Raw genomic sequence first — 27,044 nt, 5'->3', positions numbered from 1 at the left:
AACAGCTGCTGTCAGCTCCCCACCCCCATGTCAGGTGGCAGAGGAACCAACCTACACAGCCCTCCCCAGCCGAAGCTGGGCTCAGAGCGGCTAACAACAGTAAAATAATATAGCATTCTAAAATCAATTAATTATAAAATCAGTTTAAATCAAATTTATGGCAGCCATTGGGCTAGAGTTCTGTGAGGATTACCAAAGAAGGGGGTCAGGCTGTGCCTTGGCCAAAGGCCAGGCGGAACAGCTCTGTCTTGCAGGCCCTGCGGAAAGATGTCAAATCCCGCAGGGCCCTAGTCTCTTGTGACAGAGCGTTCCACCAGATCGGGGCCACAACCGAAAAAGCCCTGGCTCTGGTTGAGGCCAGCCTAACCTCCCTGTGGCCTGGGATCTCCAGGATGTTTTTGTTTGAAGACCGTAAGGTCCTCCGTGGGACATACCAGGAGAGGCGAGGGTCCTAGGCCGTATGGGGCTTTAAAGGTTAAAACCAGCACCTTAAACCTGATCCTGTACTCCACCAGGAGCCAGTGCAGCTGGTATAGCACTGGGTGAATGTGATCCCGCAGTGAGGACCCCATAAGGAGTCTCACCCACATTCTGCACCCACTTTCACCATTCATTATTCTCAAGAGATGAACTGCAAGGGAAATCAAAATTAGCATCTTCATACCGTTCATTGTAGCAGAATCATGTTCTCTTGTCATTCAGTCGATTATGTGTATTGCCAATAAGCCTCTCGTAACCTCTTTTCTGCAGCATGGCGCTAGACAAGTGTTGATACGACACTGGCCTTTTTCCTGGTGTTGTTTTCCCTGGTGTTGTCCCAAGTGAATATCCATCCCCTCCATCTCCAACTTCCTCATGAATCATCGCTCTGGGTGCTGAGAAGTGCCCTCTGCCTTTGAGCGCTTTGTTCTCCTACTTTCAAGGCTCTCTGGGAGAGGAGGGGTCTGGGACGCTTTCTAAAGATGCTGAGTCCATCAGCTGTCTCTCCCTTGGTCTTCCTCCTCTTCCATTATTTCCCAGCTTTCCCCCTCATCTGCCTCTGAGCTGTGACCTCCCTCAAACCCCTCTTGTAATTCCGAACTGTCTTCCTCTTCTCTGGAAGGGTCAGGCTGGGGAGGTAGTCACCACCATTCCTCCTCTGCCCGGTTCCTGACCTCACCTGGTGGATAGGTGGGTGTGGTTTCAGGGAGATGGGCTCATAACCCATCCAGGTGGGCCAAGGTTGTAGCAGGAGCCTGAGGTTTTCCACCCCTGCTTTACGCCATCATCATTTTATAAGCTCATAGGTCCCTGTCAGGCAGATTGTGGTGTTTTAAAATGCTGTTTCCTTTTAATTATTTTGTGCTTCTTTGCACCTTTGGCATCTCAGTTTAGCTTGCTGTTAGAACAAAAGACTGGAACCTTTTCTACAGTGTGAATAATTATTTATACCCAGTGCTTTTTTCCTGGGGGGACGCAGGGGTACGCATACCCCTAAACATTTTGTGAATCTTTGTACTTTTGTCCATTTACTGTCTTTATTTTTCCTGATTTGAACTATAAAATGGTGGTTTTCTTGAGTCAAAATGAGAGTACCCCGAAACATTTTTTTAGGAAAAAAGGGACTGTTTATACCCCGCCCATCTGGCTGGGTTTCCCCAGCCACTCTGGGCGGCTCCCAACAGAATATTACAATAAAACACGATAAAGCATCAAACATTAAAAACTTCCCTAAACAGGGCTGCCTTCAGATGTCTTCTAAAAGTCAGATAGTTGTTTATTTCCTTGGCATCTGATGGGAAGGCCTTCCACAGGGCGGGTGCCACTACCGAGAAGCCCCTCTGCCTCTGCAAATTCATTTGCTATTAACAATTTTTAAAAACTGTATCTCTTTGATGATGGACAAGAGGTTCTGAAAAAAATGACGTCTTCCTAACTGTCTTTCAGGACTTGTCCTCTCGGATATCATTGAGAAATACTTCGTATCGCCCACCCTCTTCAGGGTCATCCGCCTGGCCAGAATTGGGCGTGTCCTGCGGCTGATTCGGGGAGCCAAAGGCATCCGGACGCTCCTCTTTGCTTTGATGATGTCGCTGCCTGCTCTCTTCAACATTGGCCTCCTCCTCTTCCTGGTCATGTTTATCTATTCCATTTTTGGGATGTCCAACTTCGCTTACGTGAAGAAGGAATCTGGCGTGGACGACATCTTCAACTTCGAGACTTTTGGCAACAGCATCATCTGCCTTTTCCAGATCACCACGTCGGCCGGTTGGGACGGCTTGCTGAACCCCATCTTGAACAGCGGTCCCCCGGACTGTGACCCCGAACTGCAGAACCCTGGCAGCCACGTGAAGGGCGATTGCGGCAACCCTGCCATTGGCATCTTCTTCTTCTGCAGCTACATCATCATCTCCTTCTTGATAGTGGTCAACATGTACATCGCCATCATCCTGGAGAACTTCAACGTTGCCACGGAGGAGAGCAGTGAACCTCTGTGTGAAGACGACTTTGAGATGTTCTATGAGACTTGGGAGAAGTTTGACCCCGACGCCACACAGTTCATTGATTACGCCATACTCTCGGACTTTGCGGACACCTTGCAACCTCCGCTGCGGATCGCTAAGCCCAACAAGATCAAGCTGATCACTTTGGACTTGCCCATGGTTCCTGGGGATAAGATACATTGCTTGGACATCCTCTTTGCACTCACCAAAGAAGTGCTGGGAGACTCGGGGGAAATGGATGCCCTAAAGGAGTCCATGGAGGAGAAGTTTATGGCTGCCAACCCCTCAAAGGTCTCCTACGAACCCATCACCACTACACTGAAAAGGAAGCAGGAGGAGGTGTGTGCCACCAAAATCCAACGGGCGTTTCGGAGGTATTTATTAAGGCGATCGATGAAACAGGCCTCTTACATGTACAGGCACAGCCAGGATGAGGAGACCCTGCTGGAAGGAGCCCCCGAGAAAGAAGGATTGATTGCGAAGAAAATGAATGAAATATATGGGTCTTCGGGCTCAGAGGTAGACATCCAAGTGTCTCCAGAAACATCCCCACCTATTGAACTTAAACCAGTCGCCAGCGCAGAGACTACGGATGATCCTAGCAAAACCAAGAGAGAGGCGGATCGTGGGGGGAAAGAGGAAGGCGATCCCGGCAAAACGAAGGAAGAGGAGGATCCTGGCAAAAAGGAGGAAGACGACCCCAGGAAAACGAAAGAGAAGAAGGAGGATTCCGGCGGAACAAAGGAAGACGACCCCAGCAAAAGTAAAGAGAAGGCGGGCACCAAACGTGGTGTGAAAGAGTCGTTTGTATAATGCAAAGCACTTTTGGCCAACTGTCAATTGGCACCCAGATCCAAAAGACTTCTCTCACAAGGGCCCTTCCAAAATCATGTGCTGTAGTGAGCTAACCACCTTCTCTTACCAGGTTCCTTGTACTCAGCTCAACATCGTAACTTCAGAAACAGAGCCTCTCCTGGTTTCAAGTTGGGGTTTTGTTGTTGTTGTTGTCCAGCTTCGCCACAATGAGCGAAGATACCTTATTTTTTCCTTATGAGGTTAATGTGAACGATCTCTATTGCAGGTGGAAAGAACAGGTGTTTTAGTTTAATGGTAGGCGACGTCCGATGTCACGTGTTCCAGGGCCAGTTCTGCTTTCAGTACTTCATTACTAGCGTTTTTCAGAAGTCTTGGAAGAAGAGCCAGAAGAGAAGGAAATGGCCAAAGACGCAAGTCTTCATAATTTCAGTCCTGCCATGTTCAAGCTTAGGCATGGAACCAGAAGACCAGTTTTACGGAACTCAACCAGAGTTGTGTATGTGCTTCACTTAAAAAGAAAAATGTATGAAAAACTGGGTTTTGTGGCCTGAATCAGTTACGCAGATTTTCCTGTGGCTGCATATTCTGCATAATTTATTCTGCTTGTCAGGGGTGAACAAAAGCCTTGCCTCTGTATCACTGGCATGCAACAGACATGCACACACAAAAAACTTTCAAGGTTTATGTTTGCAGCCTCAAGGCCTAGATACCTGCTTGCTTTTTCAATGACTGCAGAGGTTTTAAAGATGCCGAATTCAGTGCCCAGTGTCAAATTCTGTGCGCATGCAATCACAGAAAGCAGAATGCACAGAGCCCTGGATTTAACAACTGCTATCTGCTGGACAAACTTTGTGAAAACTTCTGTCTTCAGCCATTTTTGGCTGCTTTTCCAAAAGCAGTGAAGAACTGCCGTCTGTACTGGTTCTCAGATATTAACATCTGGATAGGGCTGTGTGGCTGACTTCTTATGAAAAAAAGGAAGTATTTCTTAATGTTATCTCCTGGTAACAGACTGATAGGCAATTGGCTTAGGAGTGTTTCCAGCATGCAAAGGTGAGGTGAATGGAGCTGAATAATAATTGAAATGAGGGGACAGTTTGGTGAACAAAAATCCACAATGTCTTAAAAAAAACTTGCTTCAGCTTTTTCCTTTCAAGTATTTGGAAGGACTCACAAGATATTTTTTTGTGTTAGAAATGGTTTAAAGTGCAATTAAGAGTCTTAACCATTTGAACTCTCTATATCGTTTATTTTTTAAAAGTAAAAATAAATAAATAGCAGAAGTAATGTGCTGATCTGTTCTCAGGGTTTAATGTCAGCTTTAAAATTGTTCTCATTCTCTACCAATCACCTAGGAAGATGTGCTGCGCTTTTACATAGTACCTATATATTCTGTCCAGAAATGTAGGCCGTTTTGCTTCGCCCCTCCCTCCACTCCATCAGTGGTGCATTTGAGTAATTTTAGATTCATTCTTCTGCATGGAGTCCTGGACTTCTGCCCCAAAGTCCTGTCCTGACAGCTCCCCTTCCCCACATTGCCCCCCACCCCAGTCCACACAGCAGGCAGGGTATGGCCTAGAAGCTTGGAGTCTGTGTGGCTTGTTCCCATGCACAGGGCTGAGGGAAGGGAATCTCAGAGACTGAACTGCAGGGACCTGCTATCTAGATAACCCAATAGTTTCCTGAACCAACCCCCCAGAAATACAAAGGCAATATATTCCTGGTAAACATCCGTTTACAGCAACTGCACCCATGCAAGAAGATGTTCCCAGTGGCTTGTGCCCCCACCCCAAGCAGTTTAAATAATGGGAGACACATGAATATTTAAGAACTGAAACAGTACTGGTATTCACTACCCTCTCTCAGCCCTGCATCACCCCACTGAATCTGACAATAAGAAATTGGTTTATTTGTTCTGTCTGCTGCACACTACCTCCGAGGCAACCATTATTGCCATCTGTTAGAAACAGTATATTGGGCAGTGTGGATCATTGACCTCCTGTGGCAGTTGACTGAACTTTGAAAAGGCTGCCACCTTTTCTGTAGTTCTGTTGATGTAAGAATCCAGTCAGGTTATAAAGCTTTTGTTTTATTTTTTCCACTTGCAGAGATAGATGACAGACAGACAGGAAGGACATGGGTGGTGCTGTGGTATAAACCACTGAGCCTCTTGGGCTTGCCGATCAGAAGGTCAGCAGTTCAAATCCCCGCGATGGGGTGAGCTCCCGTTGCTCTGTCCCAGCTTCTGTCAACCTAGCAGTTCAAAAGCACGTCCGTGCAAGTAGATAAATAGGTATCGCTGCAGTGGGAGGTTAACAGCGTTTCTGTGCGCTCTGGTTTCCATCACAGTGTTTTGTTGTGCCAGAAGTGGTTTAGTCCTGCTGGCCACATGACCCAGAAAGCTGTCTGTGGACAAACGCTGGCTCCCTCGGCCTGAAAGCGAGATGAGCACCACAACCCCATAGTCGTCTTTGACTGGACTTAACTGCTCAGGGGTCCTTTACCCTTTTTTTTTTTTTTTTTTTAGATAGAGAATCTGTACAATTTCCTAACCACTAAAAAAAGTGTGCAAATAATTTATCTCCCAGAGAAGGCTCACTGAGCAATTTCAAACAGAACTAGCAAATGGCAGGATGTTCTGACAGTGGAAACATTGAGGTTAATAGTAAATTAGCCACCATCCCTTGACCCATGAGGAGTGAGTGGGTAGGTGGGTATCATCCTGTGGTCTTCAAACAATTCGCTAGATAGTATGTATAGACATGCATTACTAGAGCAGTCTGTTTTGGTCCACACGTACAGTACAACCTTCTCTGCAGAGTAGAGTCCAGGAGAAACCAGTTCTGCTTCCTTCCACCAGATGGCAACTCTGCACAGCATCACAAAACCACCGCCTCACCTTTCCCCAGAGCAGTTTTTAAAATAACAGATTTTTTTTTTTAAATCATACTTTGGTCTTAAAGTATAGCTGGCGCCAAGGAATTGTTTAATTGGATCAGCTTGCATAGGGCCTGAAATATGTAAGTCTCCTTCCTTGGAGGTTTTTAAGCAGAGGTTGAATGGCTGTCTGTCTCGGATAAAAATAATAATAATTTATTATTTATACCCCACCCATCTGGCTGGGCTTCCCCAGCCACTCTGGGTGGCTTCCAACAAAATATTGAAATACAGCAATGCATCAAACATTAAAAGCTTCCCTAAACAGGGCTGCCTTCAGATGTCTTCTAAAAGTCTGGTAGTTGTTGTTCTCTTTGACATCTGGTGGGAGGGCGTTCCACAGGGCGGGTGCCACTACCGAGAAGGCCCTCTGCCTGCTTTAGCTGAGCTTCCCTCCATGATTCTGTGATTTTTAGGAGTGGTGGTAAGAAGGAAGGGGAATCGACGCTGGATTTGGAGGCAATTTCATATGTCTTCCGAGGAGCGGAGCAGAAGGGAATCCAAGCACCCACCCACCCACCAACAGCAGAGCCCAAAAGCACCAACTGCAGTTTGTATGTGCGTATGTACACACCACGGGGACATGGGTGGCGCTGTGGGTTAAACCACAGAGCCTAGGACTTGCCGATCAGAAGGTCGACAGTTCGAATCCCCGTGACGGGGTGAGCTCCCGTTGCTCAGTCCCTGCTTCTGCCAACCTAGCAGTTCAAAAGCACGTCAAAGTGCAAGTAGATAAATAGGTACTGCTCCGGCGGGAAGGTAAACGGCGTTTCTGTGCGCTGCTCTGGTTCGCCAGAAGCGCCTTAGTCATGCTGGCCACATGACCTGGAAGCTGTACGCCAGCTCCCTCGGCCTATAGAGCGAGATGAGCGCCGCAACCCCAGAGTCGGCCACAACTGGACCTAATGGTCAGGGGTCCCTTTACCTTTACCTTTATGTACACACCACAGGTCTAGTGCACAAACTAAGACCATACATGGCACTCTAATAGGGTCAGCCGTCCTCCATGCGTTTATTGTCCCTTTAATGCATGTGCCGTGGCCTTCCTGCTTCCATCCCACACAGCTGGTTTGTGTGCATCGAGTGTAGGTCTCCCTTCAGAAAAAGTTTTGCACACAGAAGGCTTTCGCTTTATCAGGATGCCATTCCTCGATATTCTTACTCGACACATCCCTGGACTGAAAACTGGAACTGCCACTAGGTTCTGGGTTTAAGCTCTGATGAACTGCACCTCAAGTCTTAATAATGATAATAATAATAACTTTATTATTTATACATCGCCCGTCTGGCTGGGTTTCCCCAGCCAACTCTGGCCGTCTTACAGCATATATAAAACATAGTAATCCATCAAATCCGGTAATATCTGGAATGTGTTTTTAAAATTTAGATTAGAAGCCTAGCCAATTTCAGGTAGGAAAATGCACTTTGGAGTCTATTTTTTGCACCCCAAATTAACTCCGCATCTGTTTCAGCAGCGTCTAATCTGATGCCCAAAATCACTGGTTCGGTTTTGTACATGCCTTTTGGAGAATGAGAGAAAAATGTTGCTAATGGGTACCTGGATTATTGCTTGAGCAAGGTGAATTTTTCTCCCAATTAAAGGTAATCTTCCTGTCCCTTCCCCTTCGCCAAGCAGAGACTACAGTTCTTTCAGGATTGGATGCCTGCGTTTTAGTCAGTGGAGTCTTGTTGGGGATGTTTCCCCTTCCAAGTGGCAAAACTGGAGTTTCCCAATTGCCTACTGGAAAATCTAATTTTTTCAGCTACTCCGCGGAGCAGGGGGCCGTCCAGGAATTGTGTTACCTGAGACGAGAATTTTCAACTGTGTTTACATGTGAACAGCTGTGGAAAAGAGGACTCTGCTCCATTTCAGATAGACTCTGTTGCTTGTACATTATGTGACACTCTGTGATAAAGAAAAAGCTTTAACTCCATAACATTGTGCAATGTTTTCTTTGTACATTTCTTAAAATAAACTGTAAATGAGCTATTGTTACATTCAGAACTATATGCTGGTTTTCTTACGAACGCTACCACCCGCACCTGCCTGCCTTACGTGGTGTTTAAAAAGAGAAAGAGAGAGTTGATGTGGCTTAAGCCTACCTGCAAAACATGTCGTCCAAGTCCTTTCCTTCTCAGTAGGCGAAGAACCGCTTGCCATTATTTAGATTTGAGAAAGGGAATATCTGTTCATACTGTTAGAAAAGCTGGGTGTGACAACCCACACTGCAAGAATCCCAAGGGGGTTCCAGGCATTCACCCAGGTTCTGTGTTCCTTTGGAAAATCGAGACACATCAGAGACTGTCGTAGGTTTAAGAAATATGGTTTATTCACCTATAAACCTAAATTTCAGCATGCATGGAGGGAGTCCAGATCTTACAGCATGGTCATTTCCAGAGGGGCTTGTACAGCCTTGGAGTCCAAGGGACCTCTTCCAACCGACCTTCAGCCAGCCTGCCCAAGATGGATCCTAGTCTTTCTTCCTCCTCCTCCTTCCCAGAACAGCCTGCTAAAAACTCTCTTTTCCTGTCACCTCACATCCAGTTACCCTGATCACCTTTCAAACCCCCAGTTTCTGTTCACATCTCAGGGCAAGGGAGAAGGAGTTCTCTGGCATTGCCAGTTAGGCTCTCCGTGGCCTTAAATTGTTTCTTAATGGCCCTCGCTTGGGCCTAAGGTTTCTGACCCCTGGTCCAGCTCTGTCCCCTTCTGGGCGCCAGCTTTGTGTGCTACAATACTTTTTAAACAAGTAATGTGAGGTCACTTCAAATGTATACACAACTGTGTCCTTATGGTCTTCCTGAAAGGCCTTGTTTGCAAATTCATCCATGATTATCTGTTTTCCCCACTTGTGGGAACAGCATGTCCTTGTAGAACATTAATTCCAAAGGCACGGGGCTTGTCCCAGTAGGACATCAGTTCCAGGCAATGAAACGACGGAGGGGAGAGATCCATATTTGATCGGATGCAACGCTTGCTGCCCCCAAGATGGCAGTGTGAAACTCGACTCTCTGTTGAATAGGAATGAGTGGCGAAATGGCGTACAGAGGGGAAAGGGGTCACATTGTCGCCCGTTCCTCTCTGTGTGTCCATATTAGCACTTTGTTAGGAAGGAGCTGCCTCACGAGGACAAAATTGCTTCTGCCGAACCGACCTCACGAACAAGCTGCGAAGATGAGCCTCTGCAGGCTTCCAGAACCGACAGAGGTCCACAGCTTGGCTATAACAGACCACTGTATTTTAATACTTTGCTGGAAGCCACCCAGAGTGGCTGGGGAAGCCCAGTCAGATGGGCAGGGTATAAATAATGGATTATTATTATTATTATTATTATTATTATTATTATTATTATTGAAAGACCTGGTGAGGAAGATGAGCAACTGATGAGCAGACAATGAAAAGAGAAAAACCAGAACCTTTCCATGTTTTGGAACGTGCTGCCATGGGAGGTCACGATGGCCACAGAGAAGATAAAGGGCTTTAGATCAGGATTAGACAAGTTCATGGAGATTGGATCTGTCGGTGGTCAGAAGCCATAACAGCTAAAGGGAGCCTACATGCTCAGAGGAAGACTACCCAGACCCTCCAACATTCCTCCGGTGAAAATAGGGACATTGTATTCTACATTCGTATCACCATCCCCATGGCCCCTATAAATGCTTAATGCCAATGGAGTACTTTGGATCTCAAACACCTTGGCTCCTGAACAAATCGGCTCCCGAACGATCAAAACCCGGAAGTGAGTGTTCTGGTTTTTGAACGCTTTTCGGAAGCTGAACATCCAGCGTAGCTTCCGCGGCTTCTGATTGGCTGCAGGAAGCGAGATGAGCACCGCAACCCCCGAGTCGGTCATGACCGGACCTAATGGTCAGGGGCCCCTTTACCTATCAATAAAAAGTTTGTGAATGTTTATTCAAAGCCAGCCAAGGAGTCCAGTTCGTTTTGTTGCATCTTCAAATACTTTGTAAAGGGTTCCCATTCATAAAGTCACAGTTTTCCTTGTCCCGAAGCTTGTATGTCAGTTTTGCCAACCTTGTCTAACACTCTCAAATACCACTACACTTCTGTGTAAATGCATCTGCCACAGGTGCAGTAGCACGCCAGCCTGGGGAAACGTCTCTGTCCCAGTTATATGCTTAACCTACCAATGGCCGCTACTCCATGGCAGTCCTGTCAGTCAAACTGGCCACCCGTGGCAACCCCTGGTCACATGACAGAGTGCGCCCTGCCCAAAGGGTCTGCCTCCATCGCAGCTGCATTTACATGGGCAGGAAACAGAAAATCGGCAAGGGAGAGGACTCGGCACTTTCAGTTTTTCAAAGGCAGAACTGAGAGCTGGTCGTGTTTTCGCTGGGCTTGAGTTGGCATCTTCAACTGGCAATGCCGCCTTATTTCCTCCGGGTCTGCGGAGTGTTCTGGGTGATGCTGGGAACCTGCTTTGTGGTCACAGGTATGGCTTCTCTCTCGTCTTCTGTTCCCTTCAGTGAAATGGGCCTGTCGGTTTATTCACAGCGGGATGGCAAGTTGAGGGGAGAATGGGCCTGTCTCAAGCCAGATGTTGCTGGACTCCAGCGCCCAGTCAACATAGCCAATGGTCAGGGATGAAGGCAAGGGCATTGACTCCTTGGGGTGAGACACTTTGGGGGGCCCTATCTTTTTTAGGGTGCTGGGCCCCCTCAATATTCTTTTTTTATTTAAATTTTTATTGATTTTAACATATAAATTATAAAATGTACCACAAAACTTATCACTTATACAATCTTTTTAGACTTCCATCAGCACCTCTGATGATCCACCGTTTTAACCACTTCCTATGCATTTCTTAACTTTATATTGCCTTTACATCTCTTAACAAATCATCCTTCCCCTTCTCCAGTTTTGCGATACTTCCAATAATACTCCTCACAAAACTTATTGCAACCCTACAAACGTCATCTGTTCTTCACAAATACTTTTCAAATAGTCCGTAAATTTACTCCAGTCTCCCATGAATTTCTGGTCCCACCGGTTTCGAATCCTTCCTGTTAGTTTATCTAATTCTGCATAGTCCATGGGCCCCCTCAATATTCAGAGAGCCCCATGCCCAATGTCAGGACACCGCATCAAGACCCCTCTAACGTCTGGAGAAGCTGGCACCTCTGGAAAAAGCAGAGTTCCAGCCTAGCAACATCTGGAGGATTACAGGTTTCCCCTCCCTGGGTAATTTCTAAAAAGAGAGATACTGGGCTCAGACCTGCCTAAAAACTCAAGTTCTCTCACTGTAAATCGGCTGGTGGGGAGGCCCTTTGGGGTACTGGATGGTTCCCGCCCCCTGCAGTAAATTGGACTACAACTGCTATCATCCCTCACCACATTTGGAGGTTCTGGGTTTGGAAAGACTGCTGTGGACAGGGGACTCAGCTAGACTGGTAAAGAAAAAGCAGTTTAGATGCGTTCTACATGCTGAGCCTCTTGGGCTTCCTGATCAGAAGGTTGGCAGTTCGTATCCCCGTGATGGAGTGAGCTCCCATTGCTCTGTCCCTGCTCCTGCGAACCTAGCAGTTCGAAAGCACGCTAGTGCAAGTAGATAAATAGGTACCGCTGTGGCGGGAAGGTAAACGCCATTTCCGTGCGCTCTGGCTTCTGTCACGGTGTCCCATTGCACCAGAAGCGGTTTAGTCATGCTGGCCACATGACCTGGAAAGCTGTCTGTGGACAAATGCCGGCTCCCTCGGCCTGAAAGCGAGATGAGTGCCACAACCCCATAGTCGCCTTAACCGTCCAGGGGTCCTTTACCTTTACCTTTTACACATATGCGATATAAGATCGTGCCACCAGATGGCACTGTGGGGTCCCATTTTTCTGTACCTGTTTTCCCTGTTTAAATTTACAGTGCATTTAACTGAAACGCTGCTTTGATGTGTCTAGATCAGGAGTCAGCAAACTTTTTCAGAAGGGGGCCGGTCCACTGTCCCTCAGACCTTGTGGGGGGCTGGGCTATATTTTGAAAAAAATAATGAATGTATTCCTATGCCCCACAAATAACCCAGAGATGCATTTTAAATAAAAGCACACATTCTACTCATGTTAAAACACGCTGATTCCCGGACCGTGGGCCAGATTTAGAAGGCGATTGGGCCGGATCTGGCCCCCGGGCCTTAGGTTGCCGACCCATGGTCTAGATCCAGCCAAGGTCTGTCCACATAGGAAGCCTCACACTGTAAATGGAGGAAAAAAGCAAGGAAAGCCAACCAGGTTACAGGATGTGTGCAGGAGAAGAGTTGAGTGTAGAAACTGAAAGGGGAGAGATGCTGAGCTAGAGAGTGGTGAACTCTTCCAGTTGTTTTGAGCCCTCTGGGCACTTTTCAGTTTGGAGATTTAGCCCTAGAAAACTGGGACCAAGTTTATGAAGCTGTCATCGGATGCACTGTTGGCTCCTTCAGCTGGTGGGGAGGCTCTTTGGGGTCCTGGGTGGTTCCTTCACCTCCCCAGTCTGCACCTGTTTGGACCAGACAGGTCTGGGACCAAGATGGGACCTTCTGCATTTTGCTTCTGGGTGGGGCTCCCAAAACGCCCCCTCAGCCTCCTATCACCTGACACAGTTGTGCTAACTGGGGATAGACTTTCACAGAAGCAAGAACCGGAAGAGTGGCCGTGTGTGCAGTGAGCTCTGTCAACAAAGAGTGCAGTACTTCCTGCCCACCTGTTTTGAATTTGCGGACAAACCTAAAATAAACGAGTGCCTGGTTAGATAAATAGAAAGACAGACAGATAGATAGATAGATGATAGATATATAGATGATAGATAGATATAGATAGATACATGAATTAATTCATTTAATTTTAAACAACTCATAAATACAGTGGTACCTCAGGTTAAGTACTTAATTCGTTCCGGAGGTCTGTACTTAACCTGAAACTGTTCTTAACCTGAAGCACCACTTTAGCTAATGGGGCCTCCTGCTGCTGCCACGCCGCCAGAGCACGATTTCTGTTCTCATCCTGAAGCAAAGTTCTTAACCTGAAGCACTATTTCTGGGTTAGCGGAGTCTGAAGCGTATGTAACCTGAAGCATATATAACCTGAGGTACCACTGTACATGATATGATTATTACCAAGTTACCAAGAAGATAAATAAATTGCCCAGACACACCTTCTCCTGGAATTTACGCTTCCAAAACTGTACTGCTTTGTTTACAATCAGGGCACGCCCCATAAGTTCCTGCTGAAATCCAGTAACTTTTATCAGTTAAAATAAAGAATTACTTAACTATAATCAATCAAATAATGGCAAGTCACAATGCATAAAATACAGTGGTACCTCGGGTTACATAAGCTTCAGGTTACAGACTCCGCTAACCCAGAGATTGTACCTCGGGTTAAGAACTTTGCTTCAGGATGAGAACAGAAATCCCATGGTGGCGGCAGCGGGAAGCCCCATTAGCTAAAGTGGTACCTCAGGTTAAGAACAGTTTCTGGTTAAGAACGGACCTCCGGAATGAATTAAGTACTTAACCCGAGGTACCACTGTACCACAAAACATGCAAAACAAGGATCAAATTGAGAAACAAGGGCACACAACTTACAAAACTGATTTTTTATAAATATCCCTGAACTCTCCTCTCCTCCCAACTGCTTTTGCTTGTCTCAAAGTGATAATCATAGTCTTCCTCCTAGGGCTGGATGGTGGAGCGAGGTTTAATTCAGAACTCAAATTTCAAAGTTGTGCTCACATTTGAAACCCATGTAAAATGTGGTTCCAGTTAGAAGTTAAATCACTGGAGAGCTTTGCTTTGTCTTGTTTTGTTCGAAAGAGAGAGATCTCTTCACCTCCGCCCTCCCTTTCGCTGCCATTTTGTGGTTTTTCACCTTTTCTGCATATGCTGTAGTTTCTGAGAAGGCGACGCGGATACGCTTCATCGCTGCCCGGTGGGGCAGCCAAGTTTCCTTCAGGTGCGTTTCCAGCTCTCCGGCAAATTGGTACAAAGAGACGGAGAAGGGCAAGCATCAGGAGATGGCGAACACTTCCAGAGTCCAGGTGTTGAGGAACGAATCGCTGGTCCTGATGCACATCAGCAAAATCCAGCACACCGACAACGGCATCTACTTCTGTGAGAACAACAAGACACGGATTAGTCGGCAGCAGTGCTGCGGCACTGAACTGCGAGTCATGGGTAAATAGCTTTAATTTGCTTCAATATTCCTTTTTCCTGCTTCCAAGGTCCTGTAATCTGTGGCTGTGAGTAACCATGAAGCAGGGCTCTGCCTTAAAGTCTGGGCACAGACCCTGCAAGTGTATCTATTTTCCAGGGACACCCCTGATTTACAGAAGCCCAGTGGCGTAGCGTGGGTTGTCAGCACCCGGGGCAAGGCAAGTAATTTGCGCCCCCTAACCCGGGGCAAGGCAAGTAATTTGCGCCCCCTAACCCCTAACCTGCCGCCGCTGCCAGCTTCTTCTTGCTGCTGCCTGGGCTGGGGTATTTACAGTAAGGTAGCCACGGCGGCGGCGGCGGGTCCGTGTCAGGTGATCTGAGGCGAGTTGCTGCTGGCGCTGTTGCCCAAACGACGCCGCTTGCCCGGAGGAGGAGGAGGGCAGAGAGGCGAGGAAAATGCAACATGGCCCAGCAGCTGCAGCAGCAGCAGCGGCGGCGGCGCTGTGAGGAGGGGCTGCCTGGCGTGCCCTCCGTGGCCCTGATGCGCGGGGACCGCGGCAAGCGCTGAGAGCCACTGCCTGCCGGACGCCTTCAGCCCGGACGCGCGCACAGCTTGTCGGTTCCGCGAGACATGGGGCTCTGCTACAGCCTGCGCCTGAGGCTCTTCGGCGACTCTGGAGGCGGCGAGCGCCCCCCCCCAGATGTTGCGCCCGGTGCGGCCGGCCCCCCCTGCACCCCCCACGCTACGCCACTGCAGAAGCCGTCCCGGTTTCTGATTTGATCCCGGAATGTCCCACTTTTCCTTAGGACGCTCCTATTTTCCTTGGAGAAATGTTTGAGGGTATGGAGTTATCTAACCCCTGAGCCATCTGAAGGCAGTTCTGTATAGGGAAGTTTTTTTAAAAAAATGTTTAATGTTTTATTATTATTATTATTTTATATGTTGGAAGCTGCCCGGAGTGGCTGGGGCAACCCAGTGAAATAAATAGTAAAATTATCATTATGGAACGGGGTGTCCCTCTTTTCATCGGGCACGTGTAGGGAGCAGCCACATATTCACAGGGAAAAGGTATTTCCTGGCCTCTTGGATTGTTTCTGACCCCATTTAGAGGCCCATGCTTGCTCTGTTCAATCAAAGGGCAGGATTCAGTTAATGAGTCTTGTTAGTGGAAGCCCAGAACAAGGATGTCCATTTGTGCGATGGAGCTTTCTTCCCTCCTGTTGCTTCGCCCTCCAAAATTGGCTCTGGGGAGGTGGAGGGGTGGCTCTGGGAGAGAAATTGGCTCTGGGTGAGACACACACACACACACACACCAGCGGAGGAGATGGGTGGGGTTGTTCCGTCCAGCAAGAACCATCACCGTAGCACAACACTGGATTCCACCAGAACCCTGGATGCTTCTGTGGCGATCACACAGGGTCCCCAGACGTTTCACCGTCTATTGATCCCTGTTCCACCACTTTATTTCTCGTTGCCACCACCCAGGCCCTACCTGGTACAATACTGAGTCCAGTCAGGGTTAAATTGGAACATAAACTTCTGTTTATTTATTGCAGTTTAACAAGAGTGTGGTTTCATAGACGGTATTGGTCAATTACATTCATGGGGTGCCTATCCAGACCTATAACTTCCGCTACCTGCTCTCACTCACTAAACCACCTCTCAGATATTTACTTGTCTTCCCAGCCCCTAACTGTTCCGGACTCAGCTTATTTCGCTACACTAACTCAACCTACCCACAGACTCTATCCCAATTCACTCCCACTCCAACCAACCACCCAACTCCCAACGAATTCCCCCTTCACCCCTCCCAGAGCTGGTTTTATAGTCCCTCTGACTCCACCCCCTGGGTTCTGATTGGGTAACCTGTTTAACTATTTCACCTCCAGCACTCTCATATGTTAATGTCACAGCTTATGCAAATGCAAACCATGCCCACAGTCGCACTGCATTGTGGGCTTTGCAGTCTGTTGTATATTATAACAGGGAGCTGTTCTTGTTCAAAGATGGAAAGGAAACCATAGTCACATTGCAGCGAAAGATGACAGACCATAGGCTGAGCTAAGTAATGAGCTTATCTTGTCTTCGTTCTAAGGTATCAGCCTATTCATCCCATCCTATTCGGAATAAGGGAATTTCCCTTAAAAAAAGGAAAAAGTTGACAGCTGTGGGGGTGGCTCTGGGAGAGAAATTGGCTCTGGGTGAGACACTCCCCGCCCCCATGGAGGAGATGGGTGGGGTTGTTCCTGTCAGGAGCTCATCCTACTCTCGAGTAGGACCCTGGCAGAGACACATGCCCGATTGGCATGTTCCCTCCCTCCTGGTCGATCGTTCAGGAGCTTCAAAAGCTTTCTTCTGCCTGAACATCACAGCAACCTATGCCAACAGACGCCGGCACACTTAGAGATCTGCAGAGTCTTCACAGCTTGCGTAACAGACCTCAGCAACTCAGCATTTTGGCTAATCTACTTTATTTACATCTAAACACACACAGAGCACTGCAACATGGCTCCCTCTCTCTCTAGCATCAGACAGCAAAGAGAAAAAGAACAAAGGACAATAGTCCTACTTCAAGGAACACAGTAACACAAACATCCTGTCTCCGTCACTTCCCACTCCGTGGAGTCAAAACATACACCGTCATGTGATAGACAAAAATCCCATGACTGCAATCATGGAGCAGGAATTCTAACAGTTCCATCCAGCGAGCCACAATGTTTACACTGACAGAACCATCACCGTAGCACAACACTGGATTCCACCAGAGCCCTGGATGCTTATGCAAATGCAAACCATGCCCACAGTCGCACTGCATTGTGGGCTTTGCAGTCTGTTGTATATTATAGCAGGGAGCTGTTCCCATTCAAAGACGGAAAGGAAACCATAGTCACATTGCAGCCAAAGATGACAGACCATAGGCTGAGCTAAGTAATGAGCTTATCTTGTCTTCGTTCTAAGGTATCAGCACATTTCAGCAAGTGCAGAATCGAAACACCCTGAAAGATGCCATCATCGTGATCCAGACCCTTCTTATTGTCCTGTTTGTGAGTGTCCCTGTGTTTCTAACTATGGGGAAGGTAAGTGAATTGGGCCTTCTGTGGAATGCCAAATTCTGACATCGCTGGTGCTCAAGCGCTGCTACAGCGCAATGATGTAGTCCTAACATTATCTCATTCCTTTTAATAGCCTGGTTTTTTGTGTGTCTTTTTGAGACATTGTGCGTATACAACAGTAAATACAAACAACCCATTTGCAACAAGGCCATAAAAACTGACATGTGGCAAGTCTTTTAAGGTTCAGCCTGCAAGTAGCACCAGCTCAATCAAACTGGGAAGTCGTAGCGTATTGTGTTTTTAATATTCGGTGGGAAGCAGCCCAGAGTGGCTGGGGAAACCCAGCCAGATGGGTGGGGTATAAATAATAAATTATTATTATATTATAGTGCTGTTTCCTGACTGCATGCAAAGCAGAGCCAACAGACGACAGCCACTGGGGAGCTGGTTCCACAAAATCAGAGCTACTGTGAAAGAGGACCTGTTCTGTACTTTCCCAAGTTTCACCTCCCATGCAGAGAGACTGGGCTTTGCACAGAACCTCCATGACTGACCCTACTGGGTAGCCACTTCTTGTTTCTAGCATAGCATTGCAGAAGTGTAATAGACAAGAGATCAGATGCTGGGACAGATATTTAAGAGAGAGCTTTAATGGGTGTCAGGTTCCAGGAGTTCTCAAAACCCCAGGGGATCTCTCACCCACAGTGACCCCTCTGGTGGGTTCCTTATTCAAAGAATTTAGTTGCTCAGTCTCATCATAGGAACCCGGTCTACAGTGGTACCTCGGGTTACATACGCTTCAGGTTACATACGCTTCAGGTCAGTGGCGTAGCGTGGGTTGTCAGCACCCGGGGCAAGGCAAGTAATTTGCGCCCCCTAACCCGTGGATTTGCGCCCCCTAACCCATGGATTTGCCCTAACCCCAGATGTTGCGCCCGGTGCGGCCGGCCCCCCCTGCATCCCCCACGCTACGCCACTGCTTCAGGTTACAGACTCTGCTAACCCAGAAATAGTACCTCAGGTTAAGAACTTTGCTTCAGGATGAGAACAGAAATCGTGTTCCAGTGGCGCGGCAGCAGCAGGAGACCCCATTAGCTAAAGTGGTGCTTCAGGTTAAGAACAGTTTCAAGTCAAGTACAGACCTCCGGAATGAATTAAGTACTTAACCCGAGGTACCACTGTATTCTGTTACGTACACAGTCCTTTCTTCTGTCAATCTTTCCTCTCCTTCTTATCCCCTTAGTAGCTCTCCATGTCAGCTTAAAAGCCCCAGCCCCATTTTTCCTATTCCCCTTTCCTTTACCCTACACTTTGTCCTCGCTGGGGCCATGCCATTTTCCTCTGTCGTTCATCCCTTTCCCCCTACATTTCCTCTGTCTTCTCCCTTTGTGTTTCTGTCCTCGCCCTCCTGGCTTCCTCTGTGCTTCTCCTCTATCATTCTTGTCCTCCTCCATGTTAGGACTGACACCAGGCACTCAGCAACACACCAACTTTTAAAGAGCTGCTCTCTGCATCCATCTCGGCACAGCTCCACTTCTCTTGAGAGCCAGTGTGGTGTAGTGGTTAAGAGCGATAGACTCGTAATCTGGTGACCTGGGTTCGCTTCCCCACTCCTCCACATGCAGCTGCTGGGTGACCTTGGGCCAGTCACACTTCTCTGAAGTCTCTCAGCCCCACTCACCTCACAGAGTGTTGGTTGTGGGGAGGAAGGGAAAGGAGAATGTTACCCGCTTTGAGACTCCTTCGGGTAGTGATAAAGCGGGATATCAAATCCAAACTCCTCCTCCTCCTCTTCTTCTTCTTCTTCTTCTTCTTCTTCTTCTTCTTCTTCTTCTTCTTCTTCTTCTTCTTCTTCTGGTCCTGATGCCTCCAGGTTTTGCTGGACCAGCCAAGGAGCCTCTTGGAGTGAGTGAGTGAGTGAGTCAGTCAGTTTTATTGCACATAGCCAAAGGCTGCCGCAATGTACACAGAATCATTCAACAATTAAAAGCAAATATGCTGGATTGATACAAAAAACTTAAAACATTTATATTATCAGGACATTACCTACTCTAAACAGAGCTATAAAAGTACCTTAATATACAAGTTAAGACATTAAACAATAAAATTTATAAGCTAAAATTATCACATGACCACTAATATATTAAAAAATAGTTAATTAATACAAGGTGCAATTATATTCGGAGTTTGGTGATAAACATAGAATATAGCTTGATGTAGATAGGGTCAAATAAATTCATCTCCTTTACAGTTAGTGGCTACCTTGGCTATATAATTTGCTCTAATTTTCCTAGCAGCAATTGCAAAGAGTGCTACACGCCAGGTCACATACTTATCTGTGTCTGCGAGGAGATATAAAATCATGTCAGAGGGGTTCTGGCCAGGGGACCTTGTCATTATAGGTGCTAAAAATCTTTCTCTTGCTTCATTATATAAGGGGCAGTGCAAGATATAATGCATAAGGTCCTCTACTTCAGGACATCCCCTAATGCAAACACGTTCATTTGTTGATATGCCTCTGTGTCTCCCATCTCTATAAGCAGAGTTTATTGTATTTAATCGTAACTCTGTACAGTGGTACCTCAGGTTACATAAGCTTCAGGTTACAGATGCTTCAAGTTACAGATTCCGCTAATCCAGAAATAGTGCTTCAGGTTAAGAACTTTGCTTCAGGAAGAGAACAGAAATCGTGCTCCAGTGGCACAGCAGCAGCAGGAGGCCCCAGTAGCTAAAGTGGTGCTTCAGATTAAGAACAGTTTCAGGTTAAGAACGGACCTCTGGAACGAATTAAGTACTTAACCCGAGGTACCACTGTAAAAGCTTTCCGAAGCTGCACAAAAGTCAATTCATTAAAATAAGATGTATGTTCATAGGCCTCTCTAAGTTTAAAATATAATAGGGCGCATGTAGATGTGTACATAGAGTTTAGATCGTTTTTAGTTGCCACTGACTTATGGTGCCTCTTGGAGTCTGATTGTGCCCACCAAGGACCCCTTCTCAATGGGTTTAGGGCCTTCTCAAGATATACGGATTAATCTGAATCACCCATGAAGTCCCATGAAACTGTGTTGCTTGGTAGTGTGCATAGGTATTTTTTAGATCATCTTTAGCTGAACAGGTGCAAGTCTGGCTCCAAGTTTTTGTAGGCCTTTGGGCAACACCATCTTGCTGCCCGCCAGCCCTGGCACCACCCCTTCAGCATCACCTCTGGCAATTTTTCCAAAGCCCTTGTTTGAGACAATCCTGCTCAGTTATTCTGCTGATTCCCACCCAACAATTGGTGAGGGACGCTTCACTAGCAATTCCTTTTCAAACAGAGACTAGACAGCTTGGAATAATGTGACGCTATTTCTCCTTCAGGCTGATGGCAAGGATGCATCGGCTGAGGACCACACTTATGAGGTGAGCAACAGAGTGAGGTATTTTCAAAATGGTAAAGCTGGAAAGTGGGGTAGTCCATCTTGGGCAGGAGAGAGAAGAGAAAGTACAGGAATTCATTCAGACATCAGCCAAGGTAGGACCAAACAGAGCCTGGCTAGAAGCTGTTAGTGGAGCACTGGGTTCGGAAAAGTGTTTATGTTGCAGAAGTGATCACTTACTGGTGCTTGGGGTGTGTGGGACAGACAGTATACGTGTGTCAGCATCTTCACACAAGTGAAAGAGAAAAAGGAGGAGGCCTAAGTGAATAGAGGAAGACAATGGTGTTTGTATATGGCATGATCTGTGTTCAGGTGACTGCTGAGTGCTTTAAAACAATTGTGTGCCTGTTGTCCGGTGAGAGAGAGAAAGAGTTCACGGAGAATGGACATAGGGAAAGATACTGCGATCCAAAGCCAGCCCCTGTAAATTTGTGTGGTTCTGTAATGTCATTCGGATCCAGCCATTTCATTGGTACGTTTGAGGAATTGGGGTGGGGGTGGGGGGGGTGACCCAAACCAAAGCAATTACAGCAAACCAACACAAAAATATTGTCACAAATATGAAAATCATGTTTGGTTCATAATTATTATGAATCGTACATTTCTGTGATTGTGGGGTGGGAAGATCGAACCCTGGTTTTCACCCCTTCTACCTGCTGCTGCCCGTTGATGGTTGCCACCCATAGCTGTCAACGTTTCCCTTTTTTTAAGGGAAATTCCCATATTCCGAATAAGATTCCTCGCAAGAAAAGGGAAAAGTTGACAGCTATGTTGCCACTTGGGTGCATTTTGGCCAAGCTGAACTGTTTTCAGATGTGCAAGCTATTGCTGGTGATTTAAAAGACATTGAATGATGAATATGTATTTGGGGTTAAGAGTGGATCCCTTACTTTGTATGCAAACTTTTTTCCTTTTCCCTTTTGCTTCTTCACAGGGGTTGGCGGTTGAACTAGCTGATACATATGAAGACATTTGTACTTACCAGGACAGAGTAACAGACAAGTGGAATCTGGGGGAGAGTCCAGGCGAGGAGTGAAACCTTTTGCAGCATCTTTGGCAAGGTGTGCCACACCTGACTTGGGAACAAGTTTTGCTTGGCTACAGTGCTCTCGATGCAGCTCTCGCTTGCTTGCTTAGCTATCATCAGCCGAACTGCTAGATCAAATGTGATACTCCTTCGCTTCTGATTCCTTGGGCATTGGGTTTCTTGTTAAGAAGCACCCAAAGCGGGCGTAGTGGCAGACCCTATTTAGGGAAGCTCCCCTCCTACCCTCCCCATATAAGAGGAAAACATAAAATTGTAAATAATAAAATCTGAGCATGGGTTTGATTCTCACATATATTTTTTCCTAACATCAATTTGCTTGCCATAAATGTGCATTCTAATTTGAATGGGTTTCCTCCCACACATGCACACATCCTCGATTCTTGAAGCTGCTAGATTTAGGGTGGTTTTTAAAGGAAAGCCGGATATTAGAAGTGTCAAATTCGGTAAGCCAATGCCAAACATAGGGATGGGGGAGCCATTCAGTTCAGTTCTCCTTTAAAGATGAACCAATGTAATCTGCAAGGGACACGGGTGGCGCTGCGGGTTAAACCACAGAGCCTAGGACTTGCCGATCAGAAGGTCGGCAGTTCGAATCCCCGCGACGGGGTGAGCTCCCATTGCTCGGTCCCTGCTCCTGCCAACCTAACAGTTCAAAAGCACATCAAAGTGCAAGTAGATAAATAGGTACCACTCCAGCGGGAAGGTAAACGACGTTTCCGTGCGCTGCTCTGGTTCGCCAGAAGCGGCTTAGTCATGCTGGCCACATGACCTGGAAGCTGTACGCCGGCTCCCTCGGCCAATAAAGCGAGATGAGCACCGCAACCCCAGAGTCGGCCACGACTGGACCTAATGGTCAGGGTCCCTTTACCTTTTTAATGTAATCTGCATGTTTTGAAACAATATGCTGACCGGAAAACAGCCATCCCTCGAAAGGCAGGCCGCTCTGAATTTTGCAGTGCAGTTCTTCAGCCAGGTGATATGCAGAAAGATGCATATGCTAAAGCATAGTGTGCAGAAAAAATGCACATATTGGTGAAAATGATATACCACAATGCATTGTATTAAGGGGAACTGCTTTGTCAAAATGTGCATCATAGACTAAATTGCAAATAAACATGTATATTGGGAGCAATTCTCCTAATTTAATAATGGAATAATGGAAAAGCGGAATAGAAATAATGAATATTAAATCAAATCTAAAATGCGAATGAATTTTCATGAATTGCTGACGTGTGAAAATGTGGAGTCCCAAATATAAGTTTGGAAAAATTAGAAGCTGAAATTGATAGGTTCACTATGGTATAGCACACAGTCTATTGAAATGTTCTGTCATTTGGCCAGGACACTCCAAATTTACATCACCTTTATGACCCCCTCGTAATATTTAATGTATTGCCGTTTGCAGTTCTGCAAGGTAGATTTTCGAAAATCCCGTATTCTGAAAGGTACTGCCTTTGTGGCACAAAACAGGTCGAATCTATCACACATGTTTTATTTTATTGCCGTGTGTGTGTGTGTGTGTGTGTGTGTGTACATGTACAGTTATACCTCGGGTTGAATGTACTTCGGGATGAGCGCGTTCGAGTTGTGCTCCGTGGCAACCCGGAAGTAACGGAGTGTGTTACTTCCGGGTTTCACCGCTTGCGCATGCGCAGATGCTCAAAAAGACGTCATGCGCAGAAGTGGCAAAAAGCAACGCGCGCATGCACAGACCTGCCGTCGCTGGTTATGTTTGCTTCTAGATGCGAACGGGGCTCCAAACGGATCCCATTTGCATCTAGAGGTACCACTGTGTGTGTGTGTGTGTGTGTGTGTGGAGGGGATCTATTTCACCGACTCTTCCAGGGTGTCCTTTCTGCTGAATAACTGTAGGAAAGGCGTTGTGGAGAATGTGGCAAGATTTTTGCGTGACGCCATGAAACTACATCACCCTAGGTCCCAAGAGCCACCATTGTACCTCACGATGTCTGGACAGCTTTATCCTAAAGTATCTCCTATTACGACTCGCTGCCAGTGTTGTGTTTTGATCCATGTATACGACGCCCTCTTTCTATGCCAATAAAGGAGACTGAATTCAATTCAATTGAAGAATCCTGTCACCAAAGCTTCAGTTTCACAGCTCAGCCTAATCTCAACGATGCTTGTGCAAGATGTGGTGTTTGCCTCCTAGATGGGTCATAAGGAAAGGGTTAAATGAGTGTGATGTGATTGGCCAGAGACAAACTGATAGGAGGAGTTAGAGTGAGAGTGGAGCTCTGTGGAAGTCAGTTGAGAGTTGGGAGTTGAAGAAGGAAGAGGGAGGATATCAGTCTGTGGGTTGGTCGATGAAATATACTCAGAGTCGCAAAGTGATTTCATGCTCTTTATTCAGCTCATAGTGGTGAGGAGGAATGAATGAATGTCCCCTCAAAGTATCTGCTTTATATACATTATTTACACAATGGGCTGCACATGATTGGCTAATTCCGGAATTCTACTGTAAGCCAATCAGGTTGTGGATTCACTTCTATCTGGAGCATGATTGGGTGGTTCCTGCCAACCAATCATACTGCTGCATTGTTCTAGGACCAATCAGACTGCTGCATTCTGAATCCTATTGTTCTAGGACCAATCAGACTGCTGCCTTTTGGATCCTATTGTTCTAGGACCAATCAGACTGCTGCAGTTTGGATCCAATTCAACTCAGTACATAACAGTCGAGTTGTGTGGTGAAAGAGTGAGAGGAATTGTTAGGTGGAGTCAGATAGATAGCTGGAATCATCAGTTTGAAGTTGTTAGGAATGAATAGGACAGTTAAGGAACTAAGATTAAGAAACTGCCAAGAAAAATTAACTGAAACCATAAGCTTGTTCATGCCTATACAATAAACTTGATTATTTGTTAATGTTAACAACTGTCTGGACTCCGTGTGTACCCGTGAGGAGAAATGGGTTGGTGGCAGCAAAGAAAGCAATCACAGTGGTGGCACAGGGTCAATAGACCGTCAAACGTCTGGGGGTCCTGTGTGATCGCCACACAAGAGAACCTCCCTTGTGCCTTTATTTCTCAAAAGTTGCTCTCCAATAAATTTTTCAAAAGTGATCTTTAAGCTTTTCAAAATTAAAAAGAGTTCTAAAGCTGATTTATTCTATTTTTTAATTTTTGAATGTGTGTGCTGGTGGGACCTGTAACCAAAAGTTTCCATGTAGAGTTTTGCTGATTTTCCAGTTCTCCCTCCGCCCAGACTTGCCATGCATTCCACACCCACTGAGCATGCTCAGTCCACGCTGGGTTCTTTTTGAGTTCCCAACCTTAGGATTCTTTCTGAAAGTTTTTATACCCCATTGTGCACAGCTGGTACCATTTTGGCTCTGCAATAACCACTCACGGCCTGAAAGCCAGAAATGGAGGAGATTGTGTTTCTTTCAGCTTTCTTTCAGAAAAGCGGGGGGGGGGGGGCATGAGAAAACTGTGTGGAAGCTGTCACCATTGTCGGAAACTGTGTCTTGAGGCTCACATGAGAGAAGTATAGCAGTGGAGAGAGGAACACATGGAGTCTGGGACATATTGCTAGCTTGTTAGATGGAATCTTGTTTGGCCACCTGGAATGTCTCTTTGAGAGCTTATGGCCAGAGCCCCAAAGAGCAGCAGAAGTGTTGCTGTGGATAAAGATCCTAGCACACACTCTGATGACTTGCAAGTGTGGGATACTTGCTTCTGAGTGGATTCACTGGAGAGAATAGTTGCAGCCTGCCTGGACCACAAGCTTAACATGAGTCAACAGTGTGATGTAGCAGCGAAAGAAGCTAATGCTGTTCTTCTGGTATGCCCCGCGGAGGACCTTAAGGTCCACAAATGACAACATTTTGGAGGTCCCAAGTCGCAAGGTGGTTAGATTGGTCTCAACGAGGGCCAGGGCCTTTTCAGTACTGGCCCCGACTTGGTGGAATGCTCTGTCTCAAGAGACTAGGGCCCTGCAGGACTTGACATCTTTCTGCAGGGCCTGCAAGACAGAGCTGTTCTACCTGGCCTTTGGTTTGGACTCAGTCTGACCCTTATGTTTCCATCCCCTTATGGTTTTGATCTATGGGCTACTTTTAAAATGAGGCTGCATTTTAAACTGCATTTTAACCTATATTTTAAATTGGGGTTGTTGTTTTTTGCATATTGTGTTTTTACTGTAATTTTATTGGTGTTAGCCACCCTGAGCCTGGCTCTGGCCGGGGAGGACGAGGTATAAATTAAAAAATATATCTTTATTTTTTATTAGGCTGCATCAACAGCTTGTGACTAGATCCTAGAATGTCCTGTTTTTCGGTCCCTTTTTTGGTCCAGAGCTCTGGCATGAGACAGCCAACTCACGCTAGACCATCAGACTGAAAGACACCTCATTTTTTGGTCTCGCTCAAATCAACTGGCTCACGCCAGAGCGCCGGACCAAAAGACATTGTTTTTTTCGGTCTTGCACTCTCGCACGGATCAGCTGGCTCCAAAAAAGGGCTCAGGACCAAAACAAAAAAGAGCATCGCAATTTTGACCAGTGGGATGTCGAAGGGTACACATGCTGATGTTCAAAGCAGAGGAGGCCCAAGCCAGAAGGAAACAGTGGCAATTTATAATTACACAACACCCTGGAGAGAACACACTTGAACGGTACCAAAGCGTTGGCCCCTGATGATCTTTTGCTAGGAGCTGGCGGTGCTTCGCAGTGTTTCCTCTTGTTTTCGCGTGGTTCACCGAAGCGGATCTCTTTCTTTCCTGTCCTTTTGCATGACTAAATAACTCCCCCATGTGCAGTGCCGAAATGGGTATCTGAGGCGGGGGTGGGAGGCAGAAATGTCACATGTTTGTTCAGGCAAGGCAATGGAAAGGGGACTTTACACAACCAAGTTTCAGTTCTGTCTGCCATGCCTCACCCCTCCATCGCCATCTTAGCTTTGAGACCCTCGTTGGTCTCTGAGGTTGTACTGACTCCAAGGACCTTGACTGCATGTTCTTTTTGTTAACGGAAAAATCCGAGGGCTCCCTTGGACAAAAAACAAAGACACCAACCAGGATTACTTGGAGCAAAACAGCAGCCTGTAGGCTTGGCCTTTATTGATCTGTTGCAACAGGGTGCTCCCCTCACCTGCAGGAGAGAGGAGGGACCCAGAAAAATGGTGTGCAAGGCCTTAT

General features: G+C 46.7%; 2 protein-coding genes and 1 long non-coding RNA gene across 7 annotated transcripts in view; all 3 read left to right on the top strand.

The window, feature by feature from the left end:
• SCN4A (sodium voltage-gated channel alpha subunit 4) overlaps window positions 1-8,238 on the top strand; it is a 105,933-nt gene extending 97,695 nt beyond the window's left edge. For all 5 annotated transcript variants that reach the window (XM_083582328.1, XM_083582330.1, XM_083582331.1 and 2 more), the window contains exon 26: window positions 1,927-8,238. In XM_083582328.1, coding sequence (XP_083438454.1) covers window positions 1,927-3,296 — 1,370 coding nt within the window. In that variant the 3' untranslated portion in view covers window positions 3,297-8,238. The remainder of the gene's footprint in view (window positions 1-1,926) is intronic.
• Window positions 8,239-10,514: 2,276 nt separating this feature from the next.
• Window positions 10,515-23,094, top strand: LOC310748085 (B-cell antigen receptor complex-associated protein beta chain-like). The gene is made up of 5 exons (XM_083583632.1): window positions 10,515-10,687; window positions 14,106-14,390; window positions 17,329-17,447; window positions 20,784-20,825; window positions 21,777-23,094. The coding sequence occupies exons 1-5, from the start codon at window positions 10,618-10,620 to the stop codon at window positions 21,876-21,878; spliced, it is 618 nt and encodes a 205-aa protein (XP_083439758.1). The 5' UTR covers window positions 10,515-10,617; the 3' UTR covers window positions 21,879-23,094.
• Window positions 23,095-23,188: 94 nt separating this feature from the next.
• Window positions 23,189-24,996, top strand: LOC310748171. The gene is made up of 3 exons (XR_014541156.1): window positions 23,189-23,420; window positions 23,672-24,042; window positions 24,913-24,996. It is a non-coding gene; the product is annotated as an uncharacterized lncRNA (long non-coding RNA).
• Window positions 24,997-27,044: the final 2,048 nt, after the last annotated feature.

This window comes from Podarcis filfolensis, assembly GCF_964270895.1.
Source record: "Podarcis filfolensis genome assembly, chromosome: 13".
NCBI classification, from domain to species: Eukaryota; Metazoa; Chordata; class Lepidosauria; order Squamata; family Lacertidae; genus Podarcis; species Podarcis filfolensis.
Note: the sequence above shows the minus strand (reverse complement) of the source record. Positions and strands in the feature narration are given on the sequence as shown.

Excerpts from the sequence above, each read along its gene's own strand:
- LOC310748085 (XM_083583632.1), top strand. The coding sequence starts at position 10,618 with ATGCCGCCTTATTTCCTCCGGGTCTGCGGAGTGTTCTGGGTGATGCTG. Across the intron at positions 10,688-14,105 it reads AACCTGCTTTGTGGTCACAG|TTTCTGAGAAGGCGACGCGG; the intron begins GTATGGCTTCTC and ends CATATGCTGTAG. Across the intron at positions 14,391-17,328 it reads CACTGAACTGCGAGTCATGG|GTATCAGCACATTTCAGCAA; the intron begins GTAAATAGCTTT and ends CTTCGTTCTAAG.